A 13100-nucleotide genomic window follows, 5' to 3' on the forward strand; every position below is an offset into this window, starting at 1 on the left:
GCTGGAAAGATTGTTTTGCTATGTGATTACACTTTGTTGCTCTTTGAGGTTTCCAATTGATGGGATGTGCCATACACACACCTTTTTCTCCCTCTTGAAGTGAATATTTAATTGCTGCCATTCTTGCATTGTTAATGGCACAAGCCTCAAACCTGGTACAGTTGGTCATTGCGTGACTGGGGTTCAAATTCAGAAAAGGGGGTTGAGCCACAGCCAATTAGATTTCTTTATTTTCAATGCAAATTATTGATGCCAAAGACCACAAAGCTCACAAACTAGGTTACTGAGTAACTGCGTAATTGTGTGTTAGAGTTAGAAAATGTGGGTGGAGCCAACATCAGCCAAATACATACCTGGGCAACGCCAGGCCAGTTAGTATTTATATATATTTACCTGTCCTCCAGTTTGGATGTTTGGATGGGCTCCCCATATGGAGACAGCAAAATCAAATAACCATTTAAACATTTTCATTCAAACACTGAATGCAAACCAACCATCCAGGAGCCAATATGATCCCTACTGCTAAGTTAAAAGCAAAGGACTTCTTTAATATCAAAAACACTTACACAGATGCACAGTCCAACTGCCAAAATACTGTGCAGAGAGTAGGCAGTCTGGCTGACATCCTTGTATAGATCCTTTCCAGGGAATGCTTTTGTAAAAAATAAAGGGAGATACTAAGAATTCCCTATAAGAAGACAGACTAGTCCAAAACCTGTGGTCCTTTCAGACTTTTACTACCTCCTGTAAGCAACAGTGGCATAAGAGAAAAACAATTTATTGTGCTCCTCACTCTGGGGAAAAAAAGTACGTGTACACATACATGTATTTGAAATAATGGTCCTCTTAACCACTTATCGAATCTCTAACAGTATATCTATGCCCTGCAGGAGGACTGTTCTTGTTCCAGAGGAGTAGATATACGTACCTCGCCGCATCGCCGTTGTGCACGCTACTGTGAGCTCTCGCACGCGCGTTCTTATCGCCACCCATTAGTACACAGATCAGTGAAAAAAAACAAAGTATAAATCATTTCGTCGTGATAAGTATTGATAAAATTATTGACGAATGAAATGGAGGAGCACTAAAATGTGAAAACTGCTCTGGTCCATAAGGGGAAAAACTCCTTAGTGGTGAACTGGTTAAAGGGAACCTGAAGCAAGGGGTATATGGAGGCTTTTGTATTTATTTCCCCTTAAGCAATACCAGTTGCCTGGCTATACAGTACGCTGACATTTTTGTTGTTGACTAAGCATCCCATCCTGTTGTCATCAACGTACACTCGCTCTAAATTTTCCCTAATAGCATACTGCTTTGCATGTACAAGATCAATGTCACCCCCACCAGCACATTCTCCAGTTGACATTGTTCATTCAGCCAGTGGCATGTGTGAGAGGTACGACTATCTTAACTTCTTGCGGAGCGCAGGCTCTGGCCCCTTACAGTATTATTATTGTTAAACAAAGTGCACCAAACTATGTGGCCAAAAGGTATATCGTACTAGGTGGTAAACAATATAAAGATTGGGAAGGTTCAGAGTTGCAACAACTATGAACAATGTTAGACTGTTGTTTGGTAATACACTATAAAATAACAAGAAGATGTGTGTAGCGTTGTATATGATGCAATACTTACTTTACAATTATTGGTTTCTTCTTCAGCATCAGAATTTGAAAGCTCATCATTGCTGGAAGGAATAGCTGAAAAATCTTCATAAGTTTCTAAGGAATTCAGATGTCTTGGCCAGCCTTTTTAAGAAGAAAATAAAAATGTATAATGTTTATGTTAAAATCAATTATAGGGCCAATTATCTAAGGCATTTCTGGGGTTTTATGAGCAACTTCACTGGGCATATCCTAAGTGATCATCCAGCTAAACTGGACTGGAAAGTTGATATTGCCACGTAAAGGTTATTAAATTAGCCGTTGTTGTTCTCTTAAGCATGAGCCTGCAATGACAATGTAGCTTTACTTACATACATTGGCCAGTTAGCCATTTATCAAGCTTACTGTGGCTGCTGTACACCACTGTGATTACACAACCAATAATCTGCACACCTCTCAGCAACGCAGTCCAGAGTATGATCTGATATAACCTACAGGACATGCCTGGAGAACTATGGAGATGCCTCGAGAAATCAAACCCACTTTGTTTTAGGCGTATTCCTTCTCTCACTGAAGAAATGACATGGAAAAATGCTAAATACATTTCATTTATTGACATAAAAAGAGTGAATATTCACATTAAAGTTAATAAATCCCACTATATCCAACCTTGAAGCATTTCAGTTTATAGTTACAAATTTTACAAATGTTTGTATTTCTAATAAATCCATTCCATCTGTTTTCATATATGTACAGATCTCTGATATATAAGATTGCCATAGATGTTATTTATGAGACTTCTACAACTGTAAACCAGTTAAAACTCAAAACACAGAAAATTGATCGTATTCAAACTGACCTTTGAACAATAAATAGCATTGTGTGTTTCCTTACCCAGTTTTCATGCAACAGGTTTGGTCTGGGACCCACTAACAGCACTTTTCTAAGCACTCGATTTCTAAAGCTCTTGTTAATGTAATAATTTGGGGGAAAACCACGTCCCTCAAGTGGGATCACACACATATAGCATTACATTAGTAAGAGCTTTTCAAATCACAAGTGCTTAAAAAAGTCCTGCTAGTGGGTCCTAGGCCTTTTATTGATATACCTTGTATATAATTAATCATGTGATTACAGGAACTTAGATGTATAAATCATCAATCAATAAGTTTCTGATCTGAAATGTGAAGACAGCTTTGAACCAAGCTCAAGAAAATAATGTTTTCATTTGGATAGTGAAGAAAGTAAGCAGGTCAGAGCATCAGGTTCAGGCATAGCAACAGGCATTGTGAACAGCTACATGCATGGGTATGCCTTGTCTGTTATGTTGGTATGTATGCATGGTCAAACTCACCAGCAGCTACCATGCATTTGGCCATCAATCTTGGCCCACTAGAGGTACTGTGAAGGGAACAGTTGAAGACTGTTCTCTATTTACAGTAATCTGTCTGCTGCTTTGTACGTGTGTTCCAACAAGGCTTTTCATGGCCATGATTATTTTTTTTAACAAAAATGGCCACTGTGTGCAAATACTTGCATGTTCACCTCCTCATGACAGATCCAGGAACATTCTGTGGCAGAATGTGGCACAAAATTACCCTTTTGTGGCTATAGCTAATAGAGCTGATCAATTACCTCATATGAGCTCTCTTATAGTTAACATCAGGTAGGACAAAAGGGGTAGTGGGGTGAAATGATCATGTTACTGAAACTAATCAGAGAGACCAGAACATTGATCGTGTAACCATATATTGTTTTTAACATTTTTTTCTTACAGAATAAACAAAAGTGTCACTTGATCATGAGATTATGACCGAGAATTAAAAATCAGTTCAATGATCATTTGTCACTTATGCTAAGTACAGACTTTAGACTACTATCGTTCGTAGCAACAGACGAACGACCATTCGCCATCTGGAATGCTGAGCTCTTAATTGAACTACCTTAACAACTGACTTTATGTTCAAACAACTGATAGTGAACGATTGTTGCACGCGCATACGAAAGTGACGTCACAGTTTGTTGGGTGATGGATTCTGCACATGGGCGAATGATCGTTATCTAATGACATCTATACACACTTTTGTTTTGTAACGATCGTCGTTCAATTCATTCAGTTTCAGCCCAAAATTTCCTCTTACCGATATTGTTCGTTCGTGGTTATGTTTAAAGAGAAACTGAACTGAAAATAAAAATGCAAAATAACTATACGCAGGTCATACTTACCTCCTGTGCAGTCTACTCCTCAACCTCTTTCTCCTCTCCTGTGCCCCATTTGTCCACTGATTAATGGATTTCTCCGTTCTCCATTTTAAAAATGGCCATTACCCCCTAACAGCTTCCTGGTCAGCGCACTGTTAAACTGTAATATCACCCACTTGAGCCATAGGGAAACATGGACATTACCTTGCACATTCAGTTGTAACTGACAGCTGCTGATATATAACTGACAGCAACTGGTATGTTTCAGTTCTGACAAAATATTGTCAGAACTGGAAGGGATCACTGTAAGAAGAAAATGGTGAGCTTCTGAGAGAAACTGACGGTGAGGTAAGTATGCAATATTCATTTGCAGCTACGTCATGTGTTTGTTTTAAATAATTTTCCTCGCTTCAGGTTCCCTTTAATGAGCGTTCGCTAAAAATTCTTCCCCGATTGTTGGCCAAACGATTGTTAACTGCTGTTACGAAGACTATAACCTTAAGTCTGTACTTAGCATTATGATTCTTGTTTCATCCCAAATGATTTCACGCTTAGAGAAAATGAGTTATCACTAATAGCCAGGCTGAGGTAGCCCATGTGCACTGCTCTCTTCCTGATAATCCTAGTCATAGTCATAGTCATTGCATTTAGAAATATCATGGCTATACAATTGCACACAACATATATTTACAGAAACTTTAGGAATTACATCTTTTGTACATGTCTTAATAGATCTTGTAACTGCTATGGTTCAATGTTATTTATTTTGATGTGGTCTTTGACTTTTAAACACAGGGAAGATGAATTGCTTCTGTCATACACTTCATAATATAGATGGTAATACATTTAGGACGTTTTTGAGTTATAACTGTATGTTACAGACATACATATGGAGAGGTGACATATTTGTTTGTGCATCCCAGTATGTTAGCAAATCACTTGATTCTGCTTTATACTAAACTGGGCTTAAGGCCCGTTTAAAAACGGGCGCTAGGCTTTGTCCGCGACCCTCGCACTGCCTCTCTCCCTCTACCTCATTAGCGTGCACACACCGTGCGTGCACACGCACGCCCGCCCCCCTTCTGGGCTCGTCCTTCCCTGCTCTCAAGAGCCGCGCGTCATTCCCCCTCAGTGTCTCTGCGTCCCTGCACATGCGCACAATGGAAAAAATACACACACAGGGACATGGGACGCAGAGACACTTGCCTATTATTATATAGGATTTGCGTTATACTTACTTGTGCGTTCTTCACCCCACCTCACCAGCTACTTACCTTGCATCACTGTGGACAAATAGTTGCAGTTCTTCAGATAGGGTTCAAGAATATTGAGAAATGCATTTTTAGGTAGGGATGGTCAATAAGATGCAAATAATTTTGAGTTGAAGCAGGATTATGCACATTTTGTATGCATATTTATGCAGCTTCAAAATGGACCAATCAAATTTTAACTCGGCAGGATATGATTGGTTCATTTTCAAGCTGCATAAATTTGCATACAACATTTGCATAATGCTGCATCAACTCAAAATTATTTGCATCTCATTGACCAGCCCTAATTTTTAAGTATGCTCATACTTACTTTGCAACACATTAGACGTTATTCCTTTGCTGACCCTACACTGAAGAAGTGAACTTGTTCATGAAACGCATAGAGATTAGCCTTGGTACAGCTTTTTTTTTTCATTTCATATTTAAACCATTAAATTATAACTACATAATTAAGCTTTGCATTGAGTTGTATTAGTATAAATAAATGAAAACTGGATAAGAAAAGCATAATATACATTGCTACAAAGGTCAGCTCGAAGGAGATGAATTCTGTAATGTTTCTGAGCATTCACTGATAACTCTGCTGTACACTGCTTACATTCAAGTCAGCCTTGTAAATCAGATTTATGAGAAGTGTACAAAGTCTCTAACGCATATTTAGCAATATGGATATTTATTTTTCTTTTCAATTAAATAAAGTTTATGAAGGATTGTGGTTTTCCACCAGTGGAATGGATGGATAGATGTGTATAAATAGCACAGTTTATATATTCTAGATGTTATCTGCAGTGTACTGAGCACACTTGGAAGGCATAGCTGGCCAATAGTTGTATTACATTAGACTTGTGGGATGAAGAAGCATATTGCTTGTAAAAATTTAGTCAAATATCTAAGACGCATCCTTGCAGCTAACAATAGGTGGGATACTGAAATAAATACAAAAATTAGAATTTTATTAAGATTGCTGAAAGACAAGGTACAATTAGCCTTCATATTCTCCTTCTTTCTTTTTCACAGATAAGATACCATGAAAAACCTTAAAGCGGACCCAAACCAAAAAAATTTTTTAATTCAAAATATTTAGTTACACCATTCTGACACATGCAAAGATAAACACTCCTTCAAGCCTATGAGCATTTCAGTGCATGCTTTTCACCCTTCTCTTCTCATAACTAGTGTTATACGGGGCGGCAGCCAATAGCAATTCCTCCTTTGCCGGACACCATCTACTCCGCCAGTTTGCCGGATTTTGTCCCGGCAATTTGAAAGGAAGGGAGGGGTTTCTCCAATAAATGTAAAATATTTTATATTTGTCATCATGCAGCTGAAAAAAGGCTGCTATTTATTATAATTTAGAAAATATATTTTATTTCTGAAATCTTGTAATTTTAATTTGGGTCCATTTTAAATTCTACGTGAAGTTCTGTTTTACAAACTGTTATCTCAAATTGCTTTTCTTTGCAGCTTCAGCGACAATGTTCTGTTCACTTTGGCAGGAACACAGTTGCCAGGAACCTGTCTAGAAAATCCCACCTTGCTTAAAAGTAATTGGCTGCATAGCATGTTACTAATTTTCAACACCTGCACTCATCCATTGATAGTTAATGAGATGCTTATAATTTAAAAATGATGCAAATGTGGTGCAAATAAATGCACCCTGGAAACAGACCAACTAAATGTTGCACCGTGCACATATCCAGGCCCAGATTTACATCACAGGAGCCTATAGGCACAGATGTCCTGGCACCATTGACTTTGCCCTCCATGAACCTACAAAACCCCCTCTGAACTCCACATGTGCTGGCTGTCCCAGCTGTCACTTCTTCCTTACTTCTCTTGCCTGTCATAGGCAGCTACAGGTGCCACTTAGTATTAGGTAGCCAGAGGTACCCTCAATATTAAGCAGCTAGAGGTACCCCCGACTGAAGGGAGATCTTGTCAGTGGAATGCAGAGAGCTGGGTGAGTAACCTCTCATTTATGCTCTGCTTTTGGAATGGAGAAGGAGGTAGGGACGCACTAGGGGAGGGAAGTGAGCCACCTTTCCATCATCAAGTGCCTGTAGGCACGTGCCTACAGTCCCTTATGGTAAATCCGGCCCTGCACATATCGTATACACATCCCTTTATAATGCTAATGGGAGCAATGAAGGAAATTATATAGACAGTAAGAATCACAGATGTTGTGTTTTAACATCATAAAAGGCATTTATCAGCTTGTTATAAATCACAAAATGAAAAAATATAAATACAAAAATAAAAGAGAAAAAGAGAAAATATGTAAAAGCATGCAATTATGTAATTATTACTAATTAAAAACACATATAAGGCTTTCACATTATGCATGAGACACTGGCTCTGACTTCATACATGATTTTAGAGCATCTAACACAAGCAGCCTTTCTCAATCTTTTAACCCTGGAGGAACCCTTCAAATAATGTTTGGCTCTCAAGGAAGCCCTGCATTAGCAAGGGGACTGGGGATTTGTTTTGCAGGGTGCATGGTCTTTAAAGGTGGGTGTGGTTGTGTAATGTAACAGCCTTGTTGTGTAGAACCCATTCCCTGTTTCTTCCTTACAGCGCTTCCTATTATAGTTAGAGATGAGCGTAATGACCTAATTACGATTTTGCGAAATTTCGCGTAATTAGTGTAATTACGATTATGGCCGTAAGTACATAATCGTAATGAAGAAGGATTTCGCGAAATTTCGCGTAAGCGTAATTTTCGCATTACAGTCGTATCATGCCGTAATTTCGCATTAAACGCTACCGTAATTTCGCGTTAAACTTAAACCGTAACGCTCCGTATAATATAAAAAAGCCGCCGACTTTAAGGGTTAATAGCAAAGCCCCCTTAAATGCTAAGAGACTCAAATTTGGAGAATATATTAAGGAGATCAGGAGGAATAAGAGGAAAAATTTTTTTTTCAAAAAGACCTTATAGTTTTTGAGAAAATCGATGTTAAAGTTTCAAAGGAAAAATGTAAACATTTAAAAACCCGCCGACTTTAACGGTTAATAGCAAAGCCTGCTTAAAGTTTAGGAACACCAAATTCCCAGGGTATATTAAGGGGATCAGTGGGAATAAGAGGATAAATTTTTTTTTCAAAAAGACCTTATAGTTTTTGAGAAAATCGATTTTTAAGTTTCAAGGGCGAAAATGTCTTTTAAATGCGGAAAATGTCAGTTTTTTTTGCACAGGTAACAATAGTGTATTATTTTCATAGATTCCCCCAAGTGGGAAGAGTTTTACTTACTTCGTTCTGAGTGTGGGAAATATAAAAAAAAAACGACGTGGGGTCCCCCCTCCCAGACCTCTTTAACCCCTTGTCCCCCATGCAGGCTGGGATAGCCAGAATGCGGAGCACAGGCCGCGTGGGGCTCCGCACCCTGACTATACCAGCCCGCATGGTCCATGGATTGGGGGGTCTCGGAAGGGGAGGGGCAGCCAAGCTTTCCCCTCCCCCTCCGAGCCCTTGTCCAATCCAAGGACAAGGGGCTCTTCTCCACCTCCGATGGGCGGTGGAGGTGGAGGCCGCGATTTCCTGGGGGGGAGGTTCATGGTGGAATCTGGGAGTCCCCTTTAAAAAGGGGTCCCCCAGATGCCCACCCCCCCTCCCAGGAGAAATGAGTATAGAGGTACTTGTACCCCATACCCATTTCCTTTAAGAGTTAAAGTAAATAAACACACAGACACTTAGAAAAAGTATTTTAATTGAACAAAAAACATAACCACGAAAAAAGTCCTTTAACCAGCTGAGCGGTCTGGACGAGCTCAGCTCGTCCAACACCGCCAGCGGCTGCCGCTCAGGCCCTGCTGGGCCGATTTTAATGAAATAAAAAGCAGCACACGCAGCCGGCACTTTGCCAGCCGCGTGTGCTGCCTGATCGCCGCCGCTCTGCGGCGATTCGCCGCGAGCAGCGGCGAAAGAGGGTCCCCCCAGCCGCCTGAGCCCAGCGTAGCCGGAACAAAAAGTTCCGGCCAGCGCTAAGGGCTGGATCGGAGGCGGCTGACGTCAGGACGTCGGCTGACGTCGATGACGTCACTCCGCTCGTCGCTATGGCGACGATATAAGCAAAACAAGGAAGGCCGCTCATTGCGGCCTTCCTTGTTTATTCTGGGCGCCGGAGGCGATCGGAAGATCGCCTCCGGAGCGCCCTCTAGTGGGCTTTCATGCAGCCAACTTTCAGTTGGCTGCATGAAATAGTTTTTTTTTTATTTAAAAAAAACCCTCCCGCAGCCACCCTGGCGATTTAATCAGAACGCCAGGGTGGTTAATATTCTTAATTAACCATTAATACTTACCTGTCCCTTTAAATAAATGATCCCTCGCAATATCCTCGGAAATGTTCTATCAGTTACAATGTAACAAAGTTATTACAATGTAACAACTTTGTTACATTGTAACTACGCCGCACCCGACGCCACTCGCCGCTCAGCCGCCGCATACGCGTCCGTGCAGGACGCTAAGTCCCCGCAGCTCCCGCTGTCCACCCCGCCCACATCTGTCACCCACATGTGGGTGACATGTGGGTGACATGCGGGAGAGGCGGGGAGGGCAGCGGAGCCGGCGGGGACTTAGCGTCCTGCACGGACCCGACAGAGCTCTGAGCTATATAGCTCAGAGCTCTGAGAAGCATCTTTGTATTTGGGCTCCAAGGAGCCCCATTGGTCCTTAGCAGACCAATGGGGTTCCTTCAAATCAGAAGGAACCCCATTGGTCTGCTAAGGACCAATGGGGCTCCTTGGAGCCCAAATACAAAGATGCTTTCGAGAGCTCTGAGCTATAGCTCAGAGCTCTGTCGGGTCCTGCAGCGCAGACGCGGTGGCGGCGGCGGCGGTGAGTGACGTCGGGTGCGGCGTAGTTACAATGTAACAAAGTTGTTACATTGCAATAACTTTGTTACATTGTAACTGATAGAACATTTCCGAGGATATTGCGTGGGATCATTTATTTAAAGGGACAGGTAAGTATTAATGGTTAATTAAGAATATTAAAGGACTTTTTTCGTGGTTATGTTTTTTGTTCAATTAAAATACTTTTTCTATGTGTTTGTGTGTTTATTTACTTTTAACTCTTAAAGGAAATGGGTAAGGGGTACAAGTACCTCTATACTCATTTCTCCTGGGAGGGGGGGTGGGCATCTGGGGGACCCCTTTTTAAAGGGGACTCCCAGATTCCACCATGAACCCCCCACCCAGGAAATCGCGGCCTCCACCTCCACCGCCCATCGGAGGTGGAGAAGAGCCCCTTGTCCTTGGATTAGACAAGGGCTCGGAGGGGGAGGGGAAAGCTTGGCTGCCCCTCCCCTTCCGAGACCCCCCAATCCATGGACCATGCGGGCTGGTATAGTCAGGGTGCGGAGCCCCACGCGGCCGGTGCTCCGCATTCTGGCTATCCCAGCCTGCATGGGGGACAAGGGGTTAAAGAGGTCTGGGAGGGGGGACCCCACGTCGTTTTTTTTTTATATTTCCCACACTCAGAACGAAGTAAGTAAAACTCTTCCCACTTGGGGGAATCTATGAAAATAATACACTATTGTTACTTGTGCAAAAAAAACTGACATTTTCCGCATTTAAAAGACATTTTTGCCCTTGAAACTTAAAAATCGATTTTCTCAAAAACTATAAGGTCTTTTTGAAAAAAAAATTTTTTCCTCTTATTCCCACTGATCCCCTTAATATACCCTAGGAATTTGGTGTTCGTAAACTTTAAGCAGGCTTTGCTATTAACCGTTAAAGTCGGCGGGTTTTTAAATGTATACATTTTTACTTTGAAACTTTAACATCGATTTTCTCAAAAACTATAAGGTCTTTTTGAAAAAAAATGTTTTCCTCTTATTCCTCCTGATCTCCTTAATATATTCTCCAAATTTGAGGCTCTTAGCATTTAAGGGGGCTTTGCTATTAACCCTTAAAGTCGGCGGCTTTTTTATATTATACGGAGCGTTACGGTTTAACGCGAAATTACGGTAGCGTTTAATGCGAAATTACGGCATGACCGAAACGCGAAATTTCGCGTTGAAAATTACGCTTACGGTATTTTCAATTACGATTTTAATGGCAATTTCGCTACGCTAATTTCGCATCGTAATCGCAAATTTCGCATGCGTAATTATAGTAATGCGAAATTACGAAAATTTCAGCTCAACTCTAATTATAGTAGCACGTTAGTGTTTTCCACTATAGATTCTACAATTATAGTGCTCCCCTATAACAGTACTTATTATTACACTACTCTCTATTGTGATGCCGCTCCTTATACTATTGCTTTTTTTTTAATTAATGTGCTTCTTATTATTCTTACCTCCAATTTTTTCTTTATACAGTACACCCAATTATTGTGTCCTTTTCGGGTGAGCATACAATGAGCGAAGAGGACACAGAGGAGCCGAAGAAGTACTTTTGAAACATTCTCAGCCTGCCATTGTCACGGGAGGGGAAAATGCCAGGGAACCTTTGCAAAGACCTCAAGGAACACTGTTGTTTGAGGGATCCCTGGCTGAGAAAGCCTGCTTACGTTATGTGTGCGTGTACTTCCTCTTTCACTGAAAATGAAAAATGCCACCTCAACTTAGTACATGACATGCAGAGGGGAAAACACTTATCTATGGAATGATGCAACTGTGTAGGTGTAAAAATCGAATAAAGCTTATAAAGCTTATAAAGAACTTATTTAACTATAACAAAGGTCATTGTAAAAAGCAAGAGAGATGAACAAGGACCCCTGGCCAGTGGACAGCTCACCATCATTTGTCCCTGATCATCTGTGTAGATACTGCTTTGTCCTAAAAATTGGCCTGCTCCTGTTTTTTTTACATGGATGTAGAGTACTTGTCCAGCAAGAGGTTCAAAGTATTTCACACAAATAAAAAATTCAATGCAGAAACATAACAAATGTCAGGTTTGTATAAAGAAAATGTGCAGTGAAAAAGAGAGACACCATGCAAGTCAGCGCAGGTGATCACACACTGAGACAGGCATGCAAAACCGCAATACAAATACCTTCTAGACCCAAGGGAGTAGGGTCACTCTTTATTTCATGTCTCTTTGTTTTCACATCAGGACCAAGAGAACCTAGTAAGTTTATAAATGTGGAAAATGGCAATGCAGGATTAAAAATTTACATAAAGCTACTGCAAGTCAAATTACTGTCTGAAAGGCTAAACAAACCTTAAATAAATAAACCCAAGCCAGGATAGTGCTGACTAACATAGCACTGCCCTGCTGGCAGTATAATGAGGCATGCAGCCTCTTCTTCTCTCAAAAGCCAGTTAATACACTGGGATTCTGCACCACTGGCTAGATCTTAGTTCCCAAAGACTAAAGTAATGTGGTGTGTTTGCAGGAAAAATGATAAATAATAATACCTTTTAATGGCTACAGAATGAAAAAATATTTCAGAGATCTATGCTTCTTAATGCATATTTATCATCGCAGGCAGAATTAATCACGTTCTACAAAATGTAACTCCTATCTATAAATGTCCCTTCCTCCTCTCTCCATACCTCTTTCCACCCAGAACACACACAAAAATAAAAATGGCCGTTTACAGGCAAGGTAAAAAGTGTATTCACATGTATTTTATCTCAATGAAAAAAAAACTAATACTGTCATTGCAGAAAATGTTAAAAAATCGGGGCTGTTATCCACAAATAGTGGATGACCAAATCCACAGTGTGACAAAAATGCTCAGAAACAGACTGGAGTACAACTTGCAGGCTGAAAACAGAAGTGGTTACAGTTGTAGTCACCACGACCAAAACTAATTGCTCTGAGAAAATTGGCGAAGGACCTGCTGCCTATACTTCATAAGAATAGGCACTTTAAAGCAAACCTAAAGTGTAAATAAGCTCCTGAGATTATGAATTATATGTGTTTTACTAAAGGGAAACATAACAAATATAATAGTAATAATCTGAACATTTGTATAGCGCTTTTCTCCTGTCGGACTCAAAGCGCTCAAGAGCTGCAGCCACTGGGACGCGCTCAAGAGGCCACCCTGCAGTGTTAGAGAGTCTTGCC

The 13100-nt window shown here is 40.7% G+C and overlaps 1 protein-coding gene across 5 annotated transcripts in view; it reads right to left on the minus strand.

Moving 5' to 3' along the window:
* The window catches only part of MCF2L2 (MCF.2 cell line derived transforming sequence-like 2), a 448572-nt gene that overhangs the window by 18925 nt on the left and 416547 nt on the right, over nt 1–13100 (minus strand). For 3 of the 5 annotated variants that reach the window (XM_068281097.1, XM_068281096.1, XM_068281098.1), the window contains exons 28-29: nt 12081–12152; nt 1636–1748 (exon numbers count right to left, since the gene is read on the minus strand). In XM_068281097.1, the coding sequence (XP_068137198.1) occupies nt 1636–1748; nt 12081–12152 (185 nt within the window). The remainder of the gene's footprint in view (nt 1–1635; nt 1749–12080; nt 12153–13100) is intronic. The other 2 variants (XM_068281100.1, XM_068281099.1) reach the window with 1 other exon arrangement.

Source organism: Hyperolius riggenbachi, chromosome 4 (assembly GCF_040937935.1).
Source record: "Hyperolius riggenbachi isolate aHypRig1 chromosome 4, aHypRig1.pri, whole genome shotgun sequence".
In the NCBI taxonomy this organism is placed as follows: Eukaryota; Metazoa; Chordata; class Amphibia; order Anura; family Hyperoliidae; genus Hyperolius; species Hyperolius riggenbachi.